The sequence below is a fragment of the Suricata suricatta genome, chromosome 5, assembly GCF_006229205.1.
Source record: "Suricata suricatta isolate VVHF042 chromosome 5, meerkat_22Aug2017_6uvM2_HiC, whole genome shotgun sequence".
Lineage (NCBI taxonomy): Eukaryota > Metazoa > Chordata > Mammalia > Carnivora > Herpestidae > Suricata > Suricata suricatta.
This window is the reverse complement of record NC_043704.1, coordinates 68660603-68686298: the sequence shown is the minus strand read 5'-3', so window position 1 is coordinate 68686298 and position 25696 is coordinate 68660603. Positions and strand designations below refer to the sequence as shown.

At 39.1% G+C, this 25696-nt stretch overlaps 1 protein-coding gene across 2 annotated transcripts in view; it reads left to right on the top strand.

Annotated features, from left to right (window-relative positions):
- The window catches only part of HACD2 (3-hydroxyacyl-CoA dehydratase 2), a 102109-nt gene that overhangs the window by 5623 nt on the left and 70790 nt on the right, over positions 1–25696 (top strand). For both annotated transcript variants that reach the window (XR_003908683.1, XM_029939460.1), the window contains exon 3: positions 21271–21289. Coding sequence is in view for 1 of the 2 variants with exons in the window: in XM_029939460.1 (XP_029795320.1) it covers positions 21271–21289 (19 nt within the window). In the remaining variant the exon portion in view is untranslated. The remainder of the gene's footprint in view (positions 1–21270; positions 21290–25696) is intronic.

Sequence of the window (25696 nt, the reverse complement as noted above, 5' to 3'; positions counted from 1 at the left end):
CTTGTTAAGTGTACCCTTAATCCCCTTCAGCTTTTTCACCCATCCCCCCACCCACCTTCCCTCTGGTAACTATCAGTTTGTTCTCTGTAATTAAGAGTCCGTTTTTTGGTTTGTCTTTTTATTTTCTTTGCTTGTTTGTAAACCCACATATAAGTGAAATCATATGGTACTTGTCTTTCTCTACCTGACTTAGTTCACTTAGCATAATGCTCTCTGAAATCATCCATGTTGTTGCAGATCTCTTTCTTTATTACAGCTGAGTAATGTAATATAAGTATATGTGTGCACATACATATATATATATACACACATATATGTATACATAATATTACACATTGTATATGTATACCACCATAAATGAGGTTACTTATATCTCTGCATGCTGAGTGTTATTTGTTAGTAGGTTTTGTGGGAGTTTGCTTAAAAAGCAAATAGAGATTATCTGTTGTTTGCAAGAAACTTCAAATTTTTTAGGAAAATGTAACACTGTGCTTTTCAAAAGATTTAAATCCATATACCAGGCAAGTACAAATGGCATGGAGTAGTATAGTAAGCGATTTTGCTTCTGAGGAAATTAAATAATGTCTTGCAAAATGGGTGCAAAGATATATTGAGTCAGTGGTACAATAATACATCTTTCTTATAAAATGAACACAAATCCTAATTTTTTTTACATGCTCGTTGGACAATGTCTTGGGTGTATCTTATAGATAATTTTGCAAGTTATTCCACAGGTGATAATTTAACCTAAGTATGTGTTTGAGTTGCTGTAATATGTGCTATGGAGGCTCAGTCCTTGCTAATAAAGAGCTTAAAGTCTTGTTGGGTAGATGATTATATTAGGGCTCTTGGCTGGAGATTACAAAAAATCTCCGTAACCAACTTGCAGAGTAAGGGGACTTTTTTTTTTATAAGTTTATAAGATGTCCTATGGAATCCAAGGACAGGGATGCAGCCGGAGCCCTGCAGGGAACCCAAGGATTCTTGCTCCATCTCTTATCTCTGCTGTTCTCGCTTTAATTGTCTCTGATTATTTCTTCTCATCTTGCACATTAATTGTCTTGGTTTCTTAAGCTACATGGCAAATAATGGTAATAGCCAAAAGCTTCTGAGACTACTGCTCCTGCAAGCAAGAGAGCGACTAGTTGGAAATCGAATCCTACCTACTCCCAATTCCACATTCCCAGTGAGGGGGCCTGATTTGTCCAACTTGAATCAGGTTCTCATTCCTGGCCACCTGGTGGACAGAAGCAAGCTCACTTTAACCATACAGAAGTTGGAGGGAAGGGGTAATTTCTAGAAAAAAGGGCACTAGGTGAAAAGCCCAGTAAGTATTTACCAAAGCATTGAAACACAGTACAACCAAAATCATAATATTTCAAACTATTTATAAATTGGCAGAAGATAAAATATACTGATAATCTTGTGAGCCAAGAGGTCAGTGAATGAATAAATATAGTGTGTCTTGAATTGAATCTTGAGTAATCCTGAGAGCTAATTAACATATGTAGGAAGAATATATTTTTAAAATGTCATTCAGGGTAAACAAATTTCCATATCATAAAATTAATGAATTAGTGATACGTGTTATGACATGGATGAATCTTTTTTTTATATTTTTAATAAATTTGTTTATAAGTTCAAATATTTATTTATTTATTTTTTAACACGGATGAATCTTGAAAACATTATGCTATATGAAAGAAGCCAGGCACAAAACACCACACATTACGTGATTCTATTTATATGAAATGTCCAGAGTGGCAACTCCATAGAGACAGAAAGTAGATTAGTGGTTGCCAGCAGCTGTGAGGAGGAACGAACAGGAGTGACTGCTAATGGGTACAGGATTTCTTTATAAAAAAATTTTTTTTATATAGTTCATTTATTTTTGAGACAGAGACAGAGCACAAGTCGGGGAGGGGCGGAAAGAGAGGTAGACACAGAATCCAGAGCAGACTCCAGGCTCTGAGCTGTCAGCACAGAACCCAATTCAGGGCTCGAACCCACAAACTGCAAGATCATGACCTGAGCCGAAGTTGGACACCCTGAGCCACCCAGGCGCCCCCAGGATTTCTTCTTAAGGTGATGATAGTATTCTGGAATTAGTGGAACCTGTGAATATACTAAAAACCACTGAATTGTGTACCTTAAATGGATGAATTTTGTGGTATGTAAATTACATTTTAATTTTTTTTAAACTCATCTATATTAAGCTATGGATAGTTTTCTTCTTCATTTTTTTTTTAATGTTTTTATTTATTTTTGAGACACAGAGAGAGAGAGAGAGAGAGAGAGAGAGAGAACGTGAGCCTGGGGGGGTCAGAGAGAGGGGGAGACACAGAATCTGAAGACAGGCTCCAGGCTCTGAGCTAGCTGTCAGCACAGAGCCCGACGTGGGGCTTGAACCCATGAACAGTGAGATCATGACCTGAGCCAAAGTCAGACGCTTAACCGATTGAGCCACCCAGGTGCCCCATCTTCTTCATTTCTTATTTTTGATCTGTGATATTTATTGATAAGGATAGACTGCCTTTCCAGCTTTGTGAGAGTTGAGTTAAAGGTTAGAATTCAGTAGATTGATGTTATATTATGACAGTTTAAAATTATTTCTGAGACAATTTGGATTTAGCTAACATAAAGACTGTAATTATAGCAAAGACACTTTAAATACTCATGACTGGATATGCCTCAGTGATTGGCAGTGCGATTCCAGTTGTTTAAGGATGGCTCTGCAAAGCCATTAGTTGTTGAGGCTGAAACAGAGCATCTTCGACATATGGACATCACTATATTTATCACTTACCTACCACTGTCCAGCTGTGAATGCCTAATGGACCACAGGAGTTCCTTTTCCTTCCCATTCTCTTCCAGATCCTTCTATTGTTTGGAACCCCCTCACCTACAAAAAAAAAAAAAAGAGAGAGAGAGAGAGCGAGAGAAATCACCCCAGTCTAATTTGTGATCTTTTCTTAGAGTTTGTCTAGGCCTGAGTCTTCAGTGCCACAGCTAGTTCCAGAGAAGCAGTGGAGGAGAGTGGACAGTTTTTGTTGTATCTTCTTACCCAACTACTGCTTTCCATGCTCCATCTCTGTAATCTGTTCTGACTCATCATGCTTCATCTTTCAACTACCTGCACACCTGTTAATGACATATTCAGGAAGCTGATTTTGGTTACTTCTTTAAAATACAGTAAGATGTTAGAACGTGTAGTGTTCTTAAGAAGAAAGGGGCTTCCAGCTTGTCTCCCTGCCAGTTTTTCTGTCTATTTGCCTCAAATGATAAATGACTTTTTTTTTTTAATGTTTACTTATTTATTTTTGAGAGAGCGCATGTGCACACCCAGGAAGAGGGTCAGAGAGAGACGAGAGAGAGAATCCCAAGCAGGCTCCATGCTGCTAATATGAGGCTTGATTCCACAACGAGAGGTCATGACCTGAGCTGAAATCAAGAGTCAGATGCTTGACCAATTGTGCCACCCACGCTCCCCTAGATGACATTTTTTCATAGGGATGCTCGGAGGTTAAGTTCTGTGGCATTATTTTAAGAAAAACTTTTTTTTAATGTTTATTTATATTTGAGAGAGACAGAGTGCAAGTGGTAGAGGGACAGAGAGAGAGGGAAACACCAAATCCGAAGCAGGCTCCAGGCTCTGAGCTGTTGGCACAAAGCCTGACGCAGGGCTCGAACCCATGAATCGTGAGATCATGACCTGAGCCAAAGTCAGCTGCTTCACTGACTGAGCCACCCAGGTGCCCGCCCTTCTGTGGCCTTATAATTAGTGGTTGTATGCTTTAGGAACATCATTGGTTAAATTTACTTTTGTGTACTTGTCTGGGGAAATGACCATCATCTGTAATATAGTGGAAACATGCTAACTTGTCAAAAACAGTCATTTTAAAAAAGAAATTTCGAAACACAAGCTAACTGAACATTTTAGACTACCTTTATTCTGAAGACTTGTTTTGAGAAAAGAGACTTCTGAAAAGCTCACAGAGCAGGCATAGTGGGGTTATCTAATAGAAAGGATGACAACAAACCTCGGATAGAGTAGCTTCAAAAGCAGTGTGAAACCCAGAGGTAAAGTAGGGAACTTGGTTATAATTAATGTCACGACGTCAGAAGAGAAGAGGGATCCTGTGGGAAACAGGAGCCCGCCCACAGAGGCCTTACTGCTTATGACTCAGGCAAATAGAAGAAAATTGATACGGCGTTCAAACAGGTGAGACAGCTAATGGGTATAGAAAAGTGTGGACAGACAGTTTTTTTAAGTGGACTAAAAATACTGATGGTGTCAGTACAGAGCAGGATGGAGGCCATAGTTCAGAGAAGGAGGTGATACTACAGATCAATAAAAGGCAAGAGTTCCCAGTTATAGTCTGAGATTAAATAGATTACAGAGCAGATGCCACCGAGAATGTTCAGAATTCACCATTTGAAATGTAAAAAAGAACATTACAAAATATGTGATGCCAGGCAGACCAGAAATATTACGTGTTGGTGGATTAGCTAATGTGTGAATGATTATCTGAACAACAGGAAAATGAAATATATGAGAAAGTAGTGAAATCCAACAGATTAATAATGCCATAGAACTGATGTATCTAGAAAAAGGATTGAGGTGTGGAAGGGTATGTATTAAATTGCTTAATAACTTATTCAAAAATAAGGGTACCAACAATAGAAAAGGTTGGAACATATAACTTATAAATAATTAGAAAAAATTCTAGGAAACTTTTCTGAAACTGAAAGACCAGCTCAGTATGGTTATTGAGAGTATATGGAGTTCCACATTGGAGCTTTTTTTCAAGAAAAAATATCCTTTCCCTTCTTAGGCACCTATTTGTTAAATTTTTAAACTCAAAACAGAGATTAGCAATTTCCAACAGAAAGATCTTAATATGTTACAGTAAAACAACCTAAGGCTCTAGACTTTGAAGAATAAAAAAATTCACATGAAGCTAGGAGATGGTGTTAGGTTCCTGGCTAACCTTGCAATTTCCTGCAGATGGAGACATTTTGAGAATACCTACAAAAAGTAATGAAACTTTGAAAGAACCTTATCAAAGGGTACTTAACTCTTATGTAAATAAAATTAACCAACTCTTTAGATCAGCACTGTTCTGAATCTGTGCAGCCACAGTCACATGTGGCTCTTCAGCCCTTGAAATGGGGCTGGTGGGACTAAGAAACTTGAGTTTTAAGTTTTATTTATTTTTGGTTTAAATTTCAGCAGGCACATGTGGGTAGTAGCCACTCCACTGGACAGCATAGCTTCAGAACATGGTCCCGATTGCCAGGTGTCCACTTGGAATTTGATAAGATAATTCATATCTGACCTGAGTAGAATGAAGTAGGAAAAAGAGTAAATAAGCAAAGGAAGGCAAACTTAATGGTATAAATCCTGTGTCACTCCAGAATTTAAATTCCTAATTCATAAGGTGAAAATAATAACAAGTATTAAAATATGTTGATGTTTTTAGATTAGGAAAAATTGTTAGGAAAAAGCACATTGCAGATAATGGAAGAGGTGTGGAAGGGTATGTATTAAATTGCTTACTGGTGCTTAGCCCCGTGAAGGGGTGTGGTATTTGGGGGAGAATAAAAGGGAACTTCTCCTTTTTACTCTCCATACTTCAATGTGTGCTTATATATATCACTTCTGTGAATCTTGAAATAAAAAGGAAGGTGTGATAAATGGAAAATGTGGGACATTTGGGTAGCTCAGTCAGTTGAGCATCCAACTCTTGATTTTGGCTCATGTCATAACCCTAGGGTCATGGAATTGAGCCCCACATTGGACTCTGTGCTGAGCGTGGAGCCTGCTTAAGGTTCTCTCTGCCCCTCTCCCCCACTCACGCTTGTTCTCTCTCTCTCTCAAAAATAAATAAATGAATAAAAATAAAAAATAAATGTAATACATAATACAATATAATAGGAAACAAAAAATGAGAAAAAAAGATTAAAATGTTTTTTGAAAAAGGAAGAAAGCAGCTTAGGTAGATTACCTTGTGATTTAAATTGAAGTAGATTGGGGCACTTGGGTGGCTCAGTTGGTTTAGCATCTAACTTTGGCTCACGTCATGATCTCACAGTTTGTGGGTTTGAGCCTGGAGCCTGCTTCAGATTCTGTGTCCTTCTCTTGGTCTACCCCTCACCCACTCATGCACTCTCTCTCTCAAGAATAAATTTTAAAAAAATAATAAAATGAAGTACAGAATTTTACATCTGCTGTTAAAAAAGTAAAAGGAAAGGGACTCCTGGGTGGCTTAGTCGATTGAGCATCTGACTCTTGATTTCCCCTCTGGTCATGATCTCACGGGAGATTGAGTTTTGCGTTGGGCTCCAAGCTGGGTTTGGAGCCTGCTTAAGATTCTTTCTCTCTCTCCCTCTCCCCCTACTCTCAAAAAAACAAAAAATAAAAAAGGAACAATAACAGTGAATCTACAAGATGACCAAGTATAGCACAAATGCATTTCATCTCTACTATTTACACAAATAGATTCATTAAATTTATCAAAATAAAACGATATAGTAATGGTTAACATTTTAAAAAACAAAATTCAGCAATCTGTTGCTTATGAAAAACAAGCTTATTGAAGAATAAACCAGTGTACTGTAACCAAGCATACAAGAAAAGCAGGATCAACCAGTTATAGCAGAAGATAAGATACAGAGCATTAAGATAAAGTTGATAGCAGAGCAAAAGCCAATGAGAAACTGGCAGAGCTCAGTTTGTAGTGCAGGAAGAACATGGCAGACATGCTGGTGGAATTAGTTGATGGGTAAATGATTATCATAGAAAAGCTGGCAGATATGTTACAGAAGTAGAATTAGAATTGTAATTAAGAAGGGTCACAGTACACATAAAAGAACACAGGAGACAAGGAATTTGGGTACTGAGACTTGGTTTTGCCACATGGTATAACTCTCTGCAGTGAATACACTGGATTAGATTACTTTAAGGGTTTTCCCAGTTTTAAGTTCACTGAAGCCTCAGCATTTCACTATCTGACTATGAAAATAAAGCAGGTAGGGAGCCTGAGGAGCGTAGTGGGTTGAGCGTCCAACTTTGGCTCAGGTCATGCTCTCGCCATTCATGAGGTCGAGCTTCACATCGGGCTCACTACTGTCAACCTGTCAACGCAGAGCCTACTTTGGATCTTCTTTCCGCCTCCCTCTACCCCTCCCCTACTTGTGCTCTCTAAAAAAAAAGAAAAAGAAAGCAGGTAAAAAAATGGATAAATTATAGAGGTATATAGCAAGAAAGGTAAAATAAAGTGACAAAGTAAATAATGGTAATTAAGGAAATTTCATCTGTTTTCCCCTTTAAAAATAATGTAAAAGGGTTTTGAAAACAAAACAAGTTTGGATTGGAGTCTTTGAGGGAATCCAATAAATACCCTCTTTTTCTTATGTTCTGAGCATTAAGAAGTAACTCAAAGAAATGGAATATGGATCTTAAAAACTTTATTAGCAATAAAGGCCTAGCTAGAGGCTGTGTGTTAGTGTGCAAGCTAAACAGGTTTGCTAACTGAACTCCAGAATTATATCACCACCCACCCTATCCTAGGCAGCAGCGGCCAGGGTGGCGTGGAGTAAATAGAGAACTTGCAGTTCTTTGTGAAAACCCCAGGCTAGAGCTGAGTCGAACATTCCCCACTTATTCTCCCCAAACTTACTGTTCAGATGAGTCATCCTTCCTTTCCTGGGGTAAAGTAATTAGCAGCTCCCGAGAGACCAGAAATATTTGGGAAGATAACCCTTCTCATAGAAGCCAGAGGAGAGGGGAAAAGTGTTTCCCTCTAATCATAAGTTCTATATATTCATTTTAGGGGGGAAAAAAAAGCAGATAAGCATAAAGAAAATGGATGAGTCAATGTTTTAAAGGAAAAGTGGAATCATACATAAAAGAATCAATGTTTTAAAGAAATAGTGGAATCATACATACATACAGTATGATGATTTTCAAAATGAACCAGATACTGGTAAGCATAACAGATTAGGCTGGACCTCTCCACAGTAGCATGAGTGTGGCAGGCGTGTCTGTGGCGCTGCCCAGCTGGGGAGACTTTGTCTTCCTGGGAGTCCTCCCTGTTCTATGGCTATACCTCTGTTTCTCGATAGCCTGGGAATCTTTACTCCCGAATTCTGTCTCAGCCCATGACTGGCTGATCCAGGGGTACACACCTGGCCCACTCTACACTGGCCAGATTTTTCCTCTCCCAAGAATTTGGAATTTTCAGTTGAAAGAGATTGGGGCCCACTGCAGCCCAGTCACATCAAATCCATGAACTACGGCTGAAGTCTCCAAAGCTGCTTGGGTTCTGATTCCTCTTGAGATTTACTAAACTTTATTGTGAGCGTATTTTGATTGCCACGGTGAGTGGAGATGTTGTGACTAAGTGTCTTATGACACCTGAGGGAATCCAACTCAGCAAAGATCTGTCCTGCATCTGTCCTGACTTTTGTATATCCCCCAGGCTAACCACTCTGTAAATATAAATGGATAGTTTTGTAGTACATATTGATACTAAAATATCCTCATGAGAAATTAAACAAGATGCTTATTAAGTTAGAAGAAGGTCACTGTCTTAGTTTTCTATTGGTGCATCATTAATCCGGATCTCACGGGGCACGTGGGTGGCTCCGTTAGTTAAGTGTCTGTCTTTGACTTAGGTCATGATCTCACAGTTATTTAGTTTGAGCCCTACATCAGGCTCTCTGCTGTTAGTGCAGAACCTGCTTCGGATCCTCTGCCTCCCTCTCTCTTTGCCCCTCCTCAGTTCTCTCTCTCTCTCAAAAATAAACATTAAAAAATAAAGAAAGATCTCACAAACTTAGCAGCTTGCTTTTAAAATAACACTGATTTATTAACTCATGGTTCTGTAAGTCAAAACCTGGACTTGGCTGGGTTGTCCCCACAGAGTCTCACAATACCTAAATTAAGGTGTGGGTCAGGCTGGCTCTAATCTGTGGCTCTAGGGAAAAATCTGCTTCTCAGCTCATTCAGCTTGTTGGCAGAATCCAGTTACTGTGGTTGAAGGTCTGAGGTCCCACTTCCCTTGCTAGCTGTCAGCTGGAGGTCACTTCCTACTTCTGTCACCAGCTTTGCTTTTAAAGGGCTCACCTTGTTGCATCAGGTCTACCCATATAATCTTTGTACCTTAAAAATCAATTGATTTGGAACTTTAATTACATTTGTAAAATCTCTACACTGCAATAGTACCTAGATTTGGATAACCAAAAAATAGGAATCATGGGGAATCATCTTTAGAATTTTGCCTACCACATTTGATATAAAAAGTGAACCTGAATGAAATAAAGATACCGTCTCAAAATAATTGAGTAATTTGTTCACTCTATACATTGTACTCTGTAAGTATTAACAGCATTTCCAACTAGCTTTTTTAGTCGAAAAGGATTTTAGTGCATTCTATTGTAACTGCAAAAGCAATGAAATACACTGAAATTATGTAATAGGGGATTTGAGATTCCTGTTCAGACTTCAGTTATTAAGTTAGTGAAGGTACATGAAATATAGGCATCTCCTTGGATTTTTAAAATATAACTTATTTTAATATTTCTTATTAATTGCCTTTTGGGGATCATCATACTTTTTCAGTTTTACCCTAAAAGTATACAGTCTGTTATACAATGGCTTTACTGACTTTTGCATTATTGGTTTATTTGTTTTATCTAATGCATCTCTGCACCATTCAAAGGCTGTGGGCATAAGGGTTGGCTTTCTGTGATACTTTCTTTCTACCCTATCTTACGACATAACCTAGAGGATTATTTTGGATTATTTTGACACCACACTTAGAAATGGATAAGAGCAGGCCCATCCATGATGATGTTACACTTTCTCTCTCTCTCTCTCTCTCTCTGTCTCTCTATCTCTCTGTCTCTGTTTCTCTCTCTCTCTCTCTCTTTTTTTTTTTTTTTTACTTTGGCCGTTATTTATCTTGGCAAATTATTCTAACTTCAGTTAAGATTACTTATCAGGGTGCCTGGGTGGCTCAGTCAGTTAAGCATCTGACTTAGGCTCAGGTCATGATCTCACAGTCTGTGAGTTCGAGTTCTATGTCAGGTTCTGTGCTGACAGCTTAGAGCCTGCCGCCTGCTTCGGATTCTGTGTCTCCCTCTTTCTCTGCCCCTCCCTTGCTCAGGCTCAGTCTCTCTCCCTCTCAAAAGTAAATATTAAAAAAAATTTTTTAAAAAGATTGCTTCTCTATGTCCATTACTATATTAATACTATTTTTATTCTAGTGTTGATCTGTATCTCTGCTCATTTAATGTCCTGCTCTAGTTCAAGGTGCCTTCTGATATTCTTATTTCTATTTATTTATTTATTTTAATGCTTATTTATTTTTGAGAGACAGAGACTAAGCAGGTATGGGAGGGGGAGCAGAGAGAGAGGGAGACACAGAATCTGAAATAGGCTCCAGACTTTGAGCTGTCAGCACGGAATCCATAGTGGGGCTCGAACCCAGGAACTGGAAAATCATGATCTGAGCCAAAGTCAGATGCTTAACTGACTGATCCACCCAGGTGTCCTTCATATTCTTATTTTTCAATCTAAACATATTTATCATAAATTGTCACATACATCTGACTGCTCTATTATGTCCCTAAACATTTGTATACTGAATTACATTTTTTAAAAAGTAAGTTACTTTCTATTTCTTCTTTGCATATCAGTTAGAACATTGTATTTTTTTTTAATGTTTGGGTGGGTAGATGATATCATTTATGAATTTCACTTCAGGATAGAAGAGGTATTGTAAAATATATGCAATTAAAAAGGGGAGATAGAGTCTACTAGGACTAAGACTTGCTATTCTGTCACACAAAGAAAACATGATATCCCTTAAGTACTCTGCAGTTAATGGCTACACAACACAGAGATTGGGACACCAACCTCCTATGCAGTTGAAAATCTGTGTATGACCTTGACTCTCCAAAAAACTAACTGCTAATAGACTATTGTTGATTGGAAGCTTTACTGATAAATAAGCAGTTAATAAATTATAAGAAAGAGAAAATGGAGTTATTGTATAGTACAGTAACTGATCTTTTTTAAAATTTTTAATGTTTTCAAATTTATTTTTGAGAGAGAGAGAGAGCGCACGCATGAGCTGGAGAGGGTCGGAGAGACACAGAATCCAAAGGCAGGTTCCAGGCTCTGAGCTAGCTGTCAGCACAGAGCCTGATGCAGGGCTCAAACCCACAAACCATGAGATCATGACCTGAGCCGAAGCCAGACACTCAGCCGACTGAGCCACCCAGGCACCCCTGTATAGTACAGTAATAGAGTGAGCCACCACACATCTCCTCATTCCCACCCAGAGTTAGCAAAGCTGGGTTCTGGAGTGATACCCGGTCCATGCTCCTCTTCCCAGGAATGTAGAAACCTCATTTGAAGCACAGTTCAAGGGAAGTCAGAGAACTGACAAAGGCAGAGCACCTTTAGGCTTTCTTTGTAGGTCACTTGCTTCACCTGATCCCCTTTACATGGTTCTAATACAGTTTCTGCTTAGGAAATGGTGGCAAGAGGCCAGTTCTCCTTGGGTATTGGTGCCCAGCCTTAGAGAATTTTCAGCACCATGGACAGCGCCCCTCCCTGCTTTCCTCTTTGCAACCTAGGTTTCTGCCTGGTGCTATCCTGCACCCAGAGTTCTCCTAGAACCCTTACTCCAGGGAGGCAAGTTATCATTCTGTGGTCCTTGGACCACTCTGGCCAGTGACTGGCCCTGCCACTTTGTTGAGAATCCCTCCCCAGAGTTGGTTCCTTTGCATCTCTCAGTTGAAGACCTCAATAAACCAAGCTTCCTCCACACGGGCAGTGCAGTAAGGAGTGCCAGGAGCAGATGAGAGCCCTACTGTCCTAGCATTCTCCACATCTCTTTTCCACCTTCCCTTCTAGTTATTTGGCAACCTCTATCTTTTTAATCAAGATATAAAATATGTGTTTATTGAAAAAAGTCTGAGTGTAAGTGGACTTGTGCAGTTCAAGCTATTGTTATGTAAGGATCAACTATATATCCTTTTCTGTATTGTGCAATTTTTTTTTATGGTTTTTCTTTATTTTTGAGAGACAGAGAGAGACACTGCAAGTGGGGGAGGGTCAGAGAGAGAGGGATGTATAGAATCTAAAGCAGGCTCCAGGTTCTGAGCTAGCTGTCGGGACTCGAGCCCACAAACCGTGCGATCATGACCTGAGCTGAAGTTGGACACCCAGCCTACTGAGCCACCCAGGCGCCCCTGTAATGTCCAATTGTTAATCAGTGGCTTGAATGGGTGCCTTACCGTATACGTGGATAGGTTTGCTATCTGGACACTGTCATTTGTCTTGTCTCAGCATGTTCTTTATTCATGTCTTTCATTCCTCATTTAAATTTATAGACACCTCTTAGTTTTCCTCCACTTTGCAGCAAGAGGTCCAGACTATCTTGTCATATTCACACATTTGAGATTCTTAGCAATGTTTCCTTTTGAAAAAGATTATAAGATTTGCAGTGTAATAATTCTTATCAGTTATCAAGTTTTTGAAGCTTGATTTTTTTTTTTAAATCCAAGCCTCCTTCACCTCTCCAAAATTTAGTGAAATAACAGTTTTTGAGTACATGGTCTTATTAGGCGTATTTTAGATGAGCTAAGTCTTGTCAAGTTATGGCTTCAGCAGGTATCTTCTAACTGATGTACAATAAAATAACATGATAGAAAAATCTGTAGACTAGAAATAGAGCCTAGATTCTGAACACTACTTACTACCTTGAGCTATTTAAGCAGTTTTTCTAAGTCTTGGTTTTCTCATCTGTAAATAGAGATAACTGTCCGGCCTATTTTCCAGGGTTGTTGTTAGGACCAAATAATAAACTGCTACAGAAATGTGAATTTTAAAATATACTACAATAGCTGATAGGTCTTATCATTCAGAAAAGCTTTGATCATCAAATAATATTGTGGATGGTTTAGGTTATTTTTTATTATTGTATAAGTTTCGGGCATACAGCTTTACAATTCACTATCTGTAAACACTGCAAAGTGATCCCTCTAAGTCTAGTCCCAACCATACCATTGGCCCCCATCACATCAGCCCTTTCACTCACCCCACAACCCCCTTCCCCCTGGTAACCACTAGTCTGTTCTCTATGAGTTGTGTGTGTTTTATTTTGTTCACTTGTTTTGTTTTTTAGATTCTACATATGAGTGAAATCATATAATATTTGTCTTTCTCCATCTGACTTATTTTCTTGAGCATAATGCCTTCAAGGTCCATCCTTGTAGCATATGGCAAGATCTCATTCTTTGTTTATGGCTGAGTAATATGCCGTTTTATAAATATGCCACATCTTCTTACTCATTCAACTGTTAATGGACACTTACATTGTTTTCCTATCTTGGCTATTGTAAATAAGGCTACAGTGAACATAGGGATGCATGTATTTTTTTGAGTTAGTGTTTTTATATTTTTTGCATAAATATGAAGTGGAATAGCTGATTCATATGATAGATTTATCCTTTTTTTCTTTTTTTTTCACTTATTTATTTATTTTGAGAGAGAGAGAGAGTGAGGGAAGGAGGGAGGGAGAGAATCCCAAGCAGGCTCCACACTCGCAGCACAGAGCCTGACGTGGGGCTCAAACTCATGAACTGTGAGATCATGACCTGAGCCCAAACCAAGAGTCAGATGCTTAAAATACTGAGCCACCCAGGTACCCCATAATAGGTTTATTCTTAATTTTGGGGAGAATCTCCTTACTGTTTTTCATGGTGTCTACACTAATTTACAGTGTTACCAACAGTCTACTGGGGTTCCCTTCTCTCCACATCCTTGCCAACACTTGTTATTTCTTGTCTTTTTTATTACAGCCATTCTAATGTTAAGTGATATCTCATTGTGGTTTTGATTTGTTTTTCCCTAATGAATTAGTGATGAGCCTGTTGACCATCCTCCATAGGTCGTCTTTGGAGAAGTGTCCATTCAGATCCTCTGCCCATTTTTTAATAGGGCTGTTTGGGTGCTCTGTTATTCAATTGTATGAGTTCTTTATATATTTTGGATACAAACTCCTTGTCATTTATATAGTTTACAAATACCTATATATACTGAATCTCCATTCAGTATATTTGTATATTCATTTTGATGATGGTTTCCTTTGCTGTACAGAAGCTTTTTAGTTTAATATAGTCCAATCTGTCATTTTTGCTTTTGTTTCCCTTGACTTTGAAGTCAGATCCATAAAGATGTTGCTAAGACTGATATCAGGAGCTTATTGCCTATGCTTTCTTTTAGTAATTTTATGGTTTCAGGTCTTACATTCAAGTTTTTCATTCATTTTGAGTTAATTTTTGTGTACTGTAGTTTAGTTTATTCTTTTGCATATGGCTATCCAGTTTTCTTAGCACTATTTGTTGAAGAGACTCTCCTCTCTTTTATTTTTAAAGCTTTTTTTGTTTAATTTTTAGAGAGAGAGTGCACAAAGGAGGAAGAGGGACCGGGGAGGGGGGAGAGAGAGAGAGAGAAAGAGAGAGAATCTCAAGCAGGCTCCACACGCAGCACAAACACCAACATGGGGCTTGATCCCATGGCCCTGGGATCATGATCTGAGATGAAATCAAGAGTGAAATGCTGAATCAACTGAGCCATCCACGCACCCCTAGACTGTCCTCTGTCTGTATTATGTTCCTGCCTCCTTTGTCCATATTTTGTGTGGGTTTTGTTCTTTTGATCTGTATGTCTGGTTTTTTTTGTTTTGTTTTATACCAGTACTGTACTGTTTTGATTGCCATAGCTTTATAGTATGGTTTGAAATCAGGCAGTGTGATACTTACAGATTTGTTCTTCTTTCTCAAGATAGCTTTGGCTATTCAATCTTTTGTTGTTTCATATGTATTTTTTATATATATATTTTATTTTCGGGAGAGCGCAAGTGGAGGAGGGGCAGAGAGAGAGGAATAGAGGATCTGAAGCAGGCTCTGCGCTGACAGGCTGACAGTGGAGCTTGACTTGTGGCTTGACCTCACCCGCTGTGAGATCACGACCTCAGCCGAGTCAGACAGTCAACCGGCTGAGCTGCCCAGGTGCTCCAGTTTCATATATATTTTGAAGTTATTTATTCTAGTTCTATGGAGTATGCCATTAGAATTTTGATAGTTATTGCACTGAGTTTGTAGATTACTTTAGATAGTATGGACATTTTAACATTATTAATTGTTCCAATCCAAGAGCACAGAATATCTTTCCATTTATTTGTTATTTTTCAATTTCTTTCAAACATGTCTTACAGTTCAGTGTACAGGTCTTTCACGTTTTCGGCAAAGTTTGTTCTTAGGTATTTTATTGTGTTGGATGCAGTTGTAAATGGGATTGTTAATTTCTATTTCTCATGCTTCATTATTAGTACATAGAATGCCACAGATTTCTGTATATTGACTTTGTATCCTTTAACTTTATTTAACCCATTTATTAATTCTAACAGATTTTTGGTGGGATCTTTAAGATTTTATGTGTATAGTGTCATATGATCTGCAAATAGTGACAGTTTTACTTCTTCCTTTATGATTTGGATGCCTTTCTTTTCTTTCTCTTGCCTAATTGCTATGGCTAGGATTTTCAGTACTATGTTGAATAAAAGAGGCATGAGTGAGCATTTTTGTCTGTTCTTAAGAGAGAAAACTTTCAGGGCGCCTGGGTGGCTCAGTTGGGTAAGCATCCAGCTTCATCTCAGGTCGTGATCTCGCAGTTCATGAATTTGAGCCTCGTATTGGTTTCCCTTATACCTAACAAGTTGTTTTTCTCTTGTTGCTTTTAGGATTCTCTCTTAATCCTTAATTTTTACCATTTTAATTATAACGTATCTTGGTGTGGAGTTCTTTGGGGGTATTTTATTTGAAATTATGGGAATTCTGGACCTGGATGTTCATTCAGTTCCTTTGCAAGATTAGGGATATTTTCAGCCATTATTTTTTCAAATAATTTTCTTGCTCTTTCTCTTTCTCTTCTCCTCCTGAGAGCCCTACAATGTGAATGTTATCCCACTTGATGTTGTGTTAAAGGTCCTTTAAGTTGTCTTCACTTTTCTTAATTTTTTCCTTTTTAAAAAAAAAAAAACATATTTGTAAAGGTGCTATGTAACCTGGAAAAAGTGTTAATTATTGTAAGATATTTTGGAAGTAGCCAGATAAAGTGCCAGAGCATAGAGACATGTCTGTTAATATATTCTTTTTCTGGAATTTACATTCTCAGAACTGTTTGTAAAATTAGAATTCCAATTAATTTCCTATCTTCTCATCTTTTTTCAAAAGACTGTTTTGGGGTTATGTATGTCCTTAATTTTTTTGTTCCTTAAAAAATGATTATGAGGGTGCCTGGGTGGCTCAGTTGGTTAAGCATCCGACTTCAGCTCAGGTCATGATCTCATGGCTTATGGGTTTGAGCCCCGCGTCAGGCTAACAACTCAGAGCCTGGAGCCTGCTATGGATTCTTTGTTACCATCTCTCTCTGCCCCTCCCCTGTTCACGCTCTTGTCTCTCTCTCTCTCTCTCTCTCTCTCTCTCTCTCTCTCTCTCTCCCCCTCTCTCTCTCTCTCTCCCCCTCTCTCTCCCTCTCTCAAAAATAAATAAACATTTTTAAACATTTTAAAAAATGATTGTGGGTAGTATTTGGTATTTAGGTAAAAAATGGGCACTTGACAAAATAAACAGCTATATCGATTCCCTCCCATTTTAAATTGTGGATTTTTTTTAGCCCTTGTGATTAAGGTGTCTGGGAACCAATACATTCTAATTCTTTGATTCAGATTGGAGTTTGGGGAATTTTTTCCCTTCTATTGCCTATTCTGTTACCAAGTCCCACCACTTCTTTATCTGAGTGATTCACAACTACATTCTTCCCTGTGTTCTCAGCTCTCTTACTGTGAGGTCATTATCAGACCTTACTTAAATAACCGCTGCAGCTCTTCTGCTGTTCATTCTGCCCTTGCTTCCTTTGTGCGCCAAACCTTCCAGGGCTTCTTAACATTCATCCACTGCATTGCCTTTTTCTTTTAATGTTTATTATTGAAGTATAGTTGATATATAATATATTAATTTCAGGTGCATAACATAGTTATTCAACAGTTTTATGTATTATACAGTGCTCACTTCCATGAGTCTAGTACCATCTATCACCATACAACTTTTTTTTTTACCAACTAGGGAGATGCCTTTGGGCTTCAGTTTCTTTCTCTCTCTTTCTTTCTCTAAAGTAGCTTTATTCAAGTATTATTAATATACAGTATTATATTAGTTTCAAGCGTACAGCATAATATTTCAACAATTTTATTCATGACACTCAGTGTTCATCATAAGTGTATTCCTAAATCCCTATCAGTTGTTTTCACTCATCCTTCCTGGCCATCTTCCCCTCTGGTAGTTTGTTTTCTATAGTTAAGAGTCTGGTTTTTTGTTTGTGTCTCTTTTATTCTTTGTTTTATTTCCTAAATTCCACATATGAGTGAAATCACGTGGTATTTGTCTTTTTCTGACTGACTGACTTCACTTAGTGTAATACTCTCTAGATCCATCCATGTCATTGCAAATGGCAAGGTTTCATTCTTTTTTATGGCTGGAGAATATTCCACCATGTATGTATAAAACATCTTTTTCTTTTAGGTTGTTACCTGTATTTTTAAAAAAATTTTATTACAGTTTATGGTCAAGTCGGTTTCCATATAACACCAGTGCTCATCACAATTGCCCTCCTCCAGGCCCATCACCCATTTTCCCCTCTCTCCCACCCCCACCAACCCTCAGTTTGTTCTCAGTTTTTAAGAGTCTCTTATGGTTTACTTCCCTCCCTCTCCTTAACTATTCTTTCCCCTTCCCCTCCCCTATGGTCCTCTGTTAAGTTTCTCCTGTTTCACATGTGTGAAAACATATGGTATTTGTCTTTCTCTGCCTAACATATTTCACTTAGCACAATACCCTCAAGTTCCATCCACGTTGCTACAAATGGCCAGATTTTATTCTTTCTCATTACCTTGTAGTCTTGCATTGTATATATAAGCCACATCTTCTTGATCCATTCATCAGTTATAAAATATCTTCTTTATCCATTTATCTATCAATGGGCACTTCAGTTGCTTCCATATCTTGGCTATTGTAAATAGTGCATAAATAAACACAATGAGTACATATATATTTTTTAATTAGTGTTTTCATATTCTTTGGGTAGTTCCCAGTAGTGAGATTACTGGATCATACAGTGATTCTATTCTGTTTTTAACTTTTTGAAGAACCTTCATACTCTTTTCCACAGTGGCTGCATGAGCTTACATTTGTACCAACAGTGCACAAAAGGTTCTGTTTCTCAGCCTCCCTGCCAACACATGTTATTTCTTGTCCTTTTGATTCTAGCCATTCTGACAGATGAGAGGTGATACCTCATTGTGGTTTTGATTTGTATTTCTCTGATGGTTAGTGATGTTGAGCATCTTTTCTTGTGTCTGTTGGCCATCTGTATATTTTCTCTGGAAAATGTCTCTTCATAACTTCTGCTCATTTTTAATGGAATCATTTGGGGTTTTTTGGTATTGAGTTGTATAAGCTTTTTATATTTTGGATACTCACCCCTTATCGGATACATCATTTGCAAATATATATCTTTTCCTAGTTGGTGGGTTGTCTTTTTGTTTTGTTGACCATTTGCTTCTCAGGGCAAGAGATTTTTAGTTTGGCATAGTCCCAATAGTTTGATTTTGCTTTCTTTGTTTTCCTTCCCAAAGAAGGCATATCTAGAAAAATTGTTCTACCACACATGTCAAAGAGATTACAGTTTATGTTTTCCTCTAGGAATTTTATGGTTTCGGGTCTTATATTTAGGCCTTTAATCCATTTTAAGTTTACTTTGGTGTACGGTATAAGAAAGCGATCCAGTTTCATTCCTTTGTATGTAGCTGTCTAGTTTTCTCAGCACCATTTTTGAAGAAACTCTTTCCCACTGTATATTCTTGTTTCTTTTGTCATCGGTTATACCATACAACGTTATTACAATATCTTAACTATATTCCCTATGTTGCACTTTTCATCTCCATGACTTAATTTATTTTATAACAAGGAATTTATGCCTCCTCATCCCATTTATCTGTTTCACTCATCTTAATTTGTTTTTTGTTTTTTTTTTTCATTTTGCTGTTCTGTCTGGGTAAGTTCCCTTGCTTTGTTTTCCCACTTGCTGATTCATTCTTCTGATTCATCCAGTCTGCTGTTGAATCTTCCTAGTGTATTTTTTAAACTTCTGTTTGATACTTATATTTTCGATCTCTTTGTTAAAGTTCTTACTGTGTTTAACCATTCTTCTGCTGAGTTCACTGGACATCTGTATGATAATTTCTTTGAACTTTTCATCAAGTTGATTGCTTATTTATGTTTTGTTTAGTTCTTTTCCTGAGATTTTGGCATGTTCTTTTTGGATACTTACTTAGTATCCTCATTATGCCTAACTCTTGTGTTTGTTTCTATTACCTAGTATTAGGTAAGTCACCTACCTCTCCCAGTCTTGAATGAGTGGCCTTACAGAGCGGATGCACTATTGGGCCCAGAAACACAATCTCCTAATCACTAGAACCAGGTGCTCAAGGGGTGTCCCCTGTGTGGGCTGTGTCATCCTTTAGTTGTGACAGGGCCCAGGCTATGGTATGTTGATGGACTGGGCTGGCAGTTGGTTGGGCTGCAAGTTGTGTCTGCAACTGCTGCAGGGTGTCCTGTGGGCAGGGCTTTCTGCTGGGTGTGCCTAGTGTCACTAGCATGTTAGGATTCCAAACTGGTGCCCACCATTGCCCGTATTAGTAAGGTAGACTTGAGTTGCAAAAATTCCTCCTACCAGTGTATATGTCCAGGGGAAGTTCCTGCTGTTTAAGGTTAGCAAATGATTCTCCTTTACCTGTGTCTATGTACTGTTCAAGTTGGTGTTTCTGTGCTGGTTTCTGGGTTGAGTGAGTCTGCATGTCAGCCCTTTAAACACAGGTTTTCCATTCCCTGCAGCTTCATAGTCTTCCCAAAGGTGATCCCTGTTGATATTTAGAGCCTAGAGTTTTGAGGGCTTATCCCTCCTGTTCAAGATCTAAGGATTTGGCACCAGATACAGAGCTCAAGTACCTTTGATCCTCTGGGGAAAAGTCTATTCCTTTGATGTCCCTCCCAGTTATCACCACCATAGCTAGGGTTTGTTTTAGTCCCTAGCAAGTCTATGTTTCTGCCCCCTCTTTCCCATCTTGATGCTGTCCTTTTATCCTTTGTATCCTCTGGTCATTGAACTTGCAGGTTCCTTTCAGAAGGAATTATTCCACATTTAGTTGTAGATTTGTTGTGTCCGTGGAGGAGGTGCATTTAGGATTTTGCTACACCACCATCTTGAACCCAGCTCTTCAGATTACCTCTTTACCACAACCACCACCGCGGTTATAGGATGAATTGGAAGGCAATTTAGAATGACCGAATTGGTCACTTTGATGGCCATTCAGATGGAAAAGAGATGGCAATCACACCCAAAGCACTGAAAATAAAAACCATGAAGGCAGATGCCAGAAGTTATTAGCAGGACTTGGAAACCAGTAGGACTTGTAGGTGAGGTGAAAGGAAATAGCTGAACTTGAGAGACTGGGAGGTTGATGATCAAGAGGCATAGGAGGTGTGAAGGTGGGAAAGGGTGAGTTTCCAAAAGACGTATGCCATGTTTGAGCTGCTGCTGGAGTACACCTAGATGGGGGGAAAAAGGCAGTCTGCATTGTGAGCTTGGAGCAGAAAGAGATCTGGGGTAACCGATTAGACGGGGAATATGCCTGTAATGAGGTCACCAAATGAGAGAAGGTGGAGTCTGAGTTTGGAGCTTTGTAGATTGAATGAATGTCTGCATTGAAGGGCCTGCTGGATAAGAAGAGCCAGAAATGGCTCCTCTGACCCTGCGTTCTGTAGTCTGTGACAGTTCTGTGCTCTAGAATGTGGGACGTGGGAGATGTACATGCACTGCTCTTACAAGTTTATATGTTATAAAAGAGATCCTTGACATGTGGCGGCCGCCTGGGTGCGATTTACTCCTTAAACATCTTCACAGATACACACACTAAAACTGAACAAACGAAAATGAAGAATTTACATTTTGTTAAATAGCCAGGTTTAAAATTGGAATGTTTATTTTTCAAATTCAGTAATGAAAGGCTAGTTTATATAACCTATATTATTATTGATCTTTACTAATTCTTTTTCCCCCTTTTTTCCCTCTAGATTTTACATTGTGCAGTAGGTAAGTATGGAATTTTTCCCCTACTATGCACAGTGGATTTTGCTTTTTTTTTGAAGTCATAAATAATATGTCAATTTGATTATTACTGAATATTGAAAAAACTAAACTATTTAATCATCGTATATAGAATTGCATACATTGGTATGGCTCTTGGTTTCTGAAATGATAGGTACTATTTAGATCTTATCACTGAACAATTTATTAAATGTCACAACTATTTGATCCTGTCAATTTAAAGAGGCCCCTCTCACCTCGTTACAAGCGTGGCAGAAACACCCGCAGATTTATTAAAACGTGACTTGGGGTCCTGGTTCTGCACTATGTAGAAAGCCCTCTTATGATCACTTAAATATTATATTTTCTTTCCTAATGTTTAAAATGGAGTATTGTGTTTATTGCCTACCTCCCAGATGAATATTGAATGTGTGTGAGAGGGATTGGAAAAATATAAAACTATATAAACGTAAGGGATTTATATGGAAAGCAGATACAGTGTGTTTTCTTTTTGCGGGAAGGAGAAGCTCATCAGATTCTGCTCGGAACTGAGGTGTAGCTTCTTGTCCGGGGCGGGCTAGCCCCCTCTAAATAGAACTGAATTTGCGAAAGTTGACAGATTCTGTAGAGTAAGCCCCTAGTGGTTGCTGTGCATCTGGATTTGGTTCTGAAAGGGAGGATTTGCAGTTGACTTCAGAAAGCACCAAAGGTCTGAAAACTCAAGAACCATGCATCCAAACCATTTTGGTCCTGTCAACTTAATTTACAAATTAAGCCCTTGGCACCATAGCATTCAGAGACGAGGAGACTTGGTTCAGAAGGACACACAGGTGGGGGCCCCTCAGTGGCTCAGTCGGTTAAGTGTCCGACTTCAGCTCATAGCCTGGAGCCTGCTTCAGATTCTGTGTCTCCCTCTCTCTCTACCCCTCCTTCTCCCTCTTTCTCTCTCAAAAATAAATAAAAATAAACTTTGAAAAAAAAGGACACACAGGTAGACACACAGCAGGCTATCTACCTTAGGTCTTGCATGGTCGCTCTGATATCTGGCTCCATTAATTTTAAGGAAGACAACGCATTTTCATTGTAAAAAGTTGCGCCTCAGCTAATTTCCCACTAGGACAGAGGTCTGCAGTCAGGAGTTTCTCCCAGTGATTTGTAGAATTTTGTAAGCATGTGTCGATATTTATTTTAAGGGTGGCTGGATAGAATTCGTAGCTTTCATTAAATTTCCACAGAAGTGTGTGATCCTCAAAAGGTTAAGAAATACTGCTTTAGAGCCTTTGAGCAAGAGATTTGAAAGGGGCTTGAGGTCTCATCTGCCACATGGTCTGCTTTCTCAGAAGTTGTAGGACCTGGACCAGGTCACATAGCTGGTGTGTAATTTCACCCACATTTCCTTTTTAATCCCTTACCTACAATTTTGAGATGAAAAATTTTGTCCCTTAAATAGTTAAATTCATTTTAAGCGTAAGCTGATAGAGTAGGGGATACATTTGGCCAGAGAGAGTTCTGGAATCACTTTAGGCCTTTCCCACATGTTTGAACCCTGTACCCCATTCTCCTCCATTCTCTTAACCTTCAGCTGCCCCTGTACAAAGCTCTTAGATGCTACATTGTAATTGCTATTATTTCATTGTATTTTAATGCCCCAATTCCCTTTTTCTTACAATGTATTTTCATACGTCTTTATAAATAAAGTTTCTGACCAATATATTTATTCATATCAAGAACATTACTGAATGCCTGGCAGATGGTGGGTGCCAGACAGTGGGTTGGACAGTGAGAGTAGAAATGCGAGCAGCCCCAAGCTTGGGTTCAGGAAACCCGCAGACAGATGGGCAGCCTTCTGAGCTCCACTGGTGGGAGGCATTCCACAGACGTGTTCAAGTCACACTCTGTTCTGATGGTTTGTGGACAAGTGTCCCCAGGGCCTAGCATGGTACTTGACACATAGTAGATACTTAAAAAGACCTTCTTAATTTAGAACGCTTGGGTGGTTCAGTCGGTTAAGTGTTGGACTTCAGCTCAGGTCATGATCTCATGGTTCGTGGATACGAGCCCCGTATCGGGCTCAGAGCCTGGAGCCTGCTTCGGATTCTGTGTCTCCCTTTCTCTCTGCCCCTCCCCAGTTCATACTCTCTCTCTCTCTCTCAAAATAAAAATAAAGACATAAAAAAAAATTTAAATAAATAAAATAAAATGCATAACTAAGTAGGATATCTTTTTATTTGATATTTTCTGTATCTGAATTTATGCCAGCGAATTGACCATTTTATTTACAATGTGTAAGTTATAATGTGGACATTACTTAACAAAGACTGGGGAAAGTATATTTTAAAGTTTTCAAGAGCCAAGGGTGAAATAACTATAAGAAGTTATGAAAAGTCTCATGTATTTTATTTTATGTTTTAAAGTTTATTTATGGGGTACCTGGGTGGTTCAGTCAGTTAAGTGTTGGACTTCGGCTCAGATCATGGTTCGTGGGTTCAAGCTCCGCATCAGGCTCTGTGCTGGCAGCTAAGAGCCTGGAGCCTGCTTCGGATTCTGTGTCTCCCTCTTTCTCTTTCTGTTCCACCCGGCTTGTGCTCTGTATCTCTCTCAAAAAAACATTAAAAAAATTAAAAAGAAAAAATTCCTTCCTAATCCTGTAAGGACCTTGCTCTGTCAGTGATTGTGTCTCCTGCATCCTCACTCTTTGTCATCCTCCTTTTCCTTCTCAGCTCACAAAATGCTCAGGGGGTTGGCATTCTAAAAATAAACTTAACCTTTGACCCTACACTCCTCCTTTATCACTACTTCCTCTCCCTCCCTTTTACCTTTTTTTTTTTTTAATGTTTATTTATTTATTTTGCAAGCAAGCAGGAGAGGTGCAGAGAGAGAGACTGAGAAAGCCCAAATAGGCTCCACGCTGTCAGTGCAGAATGTGAGGCAGGGCTGATCTCCATAGCCTGGGGGTCATCAAATTTTATCATTTTTGTTTCCTGAATATTCCTCAGATTGTCTTGTATTTTCATCACTATTCAGGGCGTCAGGATGTCTCATCTGGACTCTCTTATGGGTCTCCCTGAACTCGGCTTACAATGTTAACAGTAATAATGAGAGATGCCCTTTTTGAGCATTTACTATGTTCCAGTGCTTTAGACTCATTACCTCATTTAATTCCCTTCTTACAGGTGACAAGACTGAAGTTTAGAAGGTTTTAAATCTTGCCAGAATTCACAGTTATAAGCCGTAGAGCCAGGAGTTGAACCTTTGTGTGACTCTAAGCCCATGCTTCGCACAGCCCTTGAGGGAGTTAGTTAAACGATAGTTCTGAGCATGTGGCTTCCTTGCTTAAAACCCTTTACCGGTTTAAACTTGGTCATGATGTGGAGCCTGCCACCCTTCCCAGCCTTCCCTGTGCCCTGCCTCTCACCCCATGCTTCAGCCTCTCTGGCCTTTTTGTGGGTCTCACCACTACTTCCTGCCTCTGGTTTGTGGCCAGGCCTTGCTCTCAGTCCGGAATGAGCAGCCCACCCCCTCCTGCTGGCAGCCCTTCATGGCTCTTCCTCCGGTGAACTTCCCTATGGGCCACTGGCTAGAGCAGGGACCTTTCCTCACTTCTCCGTAACAGCCTGCACCTCCCTGCTGGCACACCCCTGCTGTGTGTTATGGTCTGTCCCTGTGCCTGTATCCAGCACTGTTGGGTTTTTGGGAAATGAGAACGGTTTCTTACTGATTTCTGTATCCTGGCACCTAACAGTACAGGCTGCCTGGTGAAGCTCGGTGAGCATTTGATCCTACTCTTACCAAATTCTGGCGATCTTTTCCAAAAGTGGCTTCAAAATGGGTTCAGTTCTTTTAAAAAGTAAATAATAATAATAAATAGACTGTTTCTAGCATTATCTAAAGGCAGTCCTCTTTTTTTTTTTGCTTCTACAATGTAAGCTTATTTTTGGAATGCTGGTTTCTCTTCTTGTGGCTTGATAAAACTTTTCACCATAAGAATTTGGTTTTTTACAACTTGTTTTGGAGCCTTGAGATGTTTTTAGTGTACATGCTATTGATGGGAAGTCCGGACCTCAGTCAGACCTGGGTTCTTTATTAGCTGTGTGATTTCCAGGAAGTAACTCCATCTCTGCACCTTTGTTCTACATCAGTTAAAGGCGAATGAGAGCCGCCTTATAGGGTTGTTGTGCAAACGAAAAGGGACATGCATGAGAAATACTTAGCATGATGTCTAAAACATGAAATACTGAAAACTGCCCAGCCCCAAATGGGAACTGTTGTTATTAACTAAAACAGCCCTATTGTCCTAGAATGTTAAACGTTTCTGGCCCTGATGTACTGTGGGATATGGAATATAACTCTTCCATATTCCTAGTCTTCTTGAATTATGATTTCTCAGGACTGTTTATTCTCAGTACGGGCTGG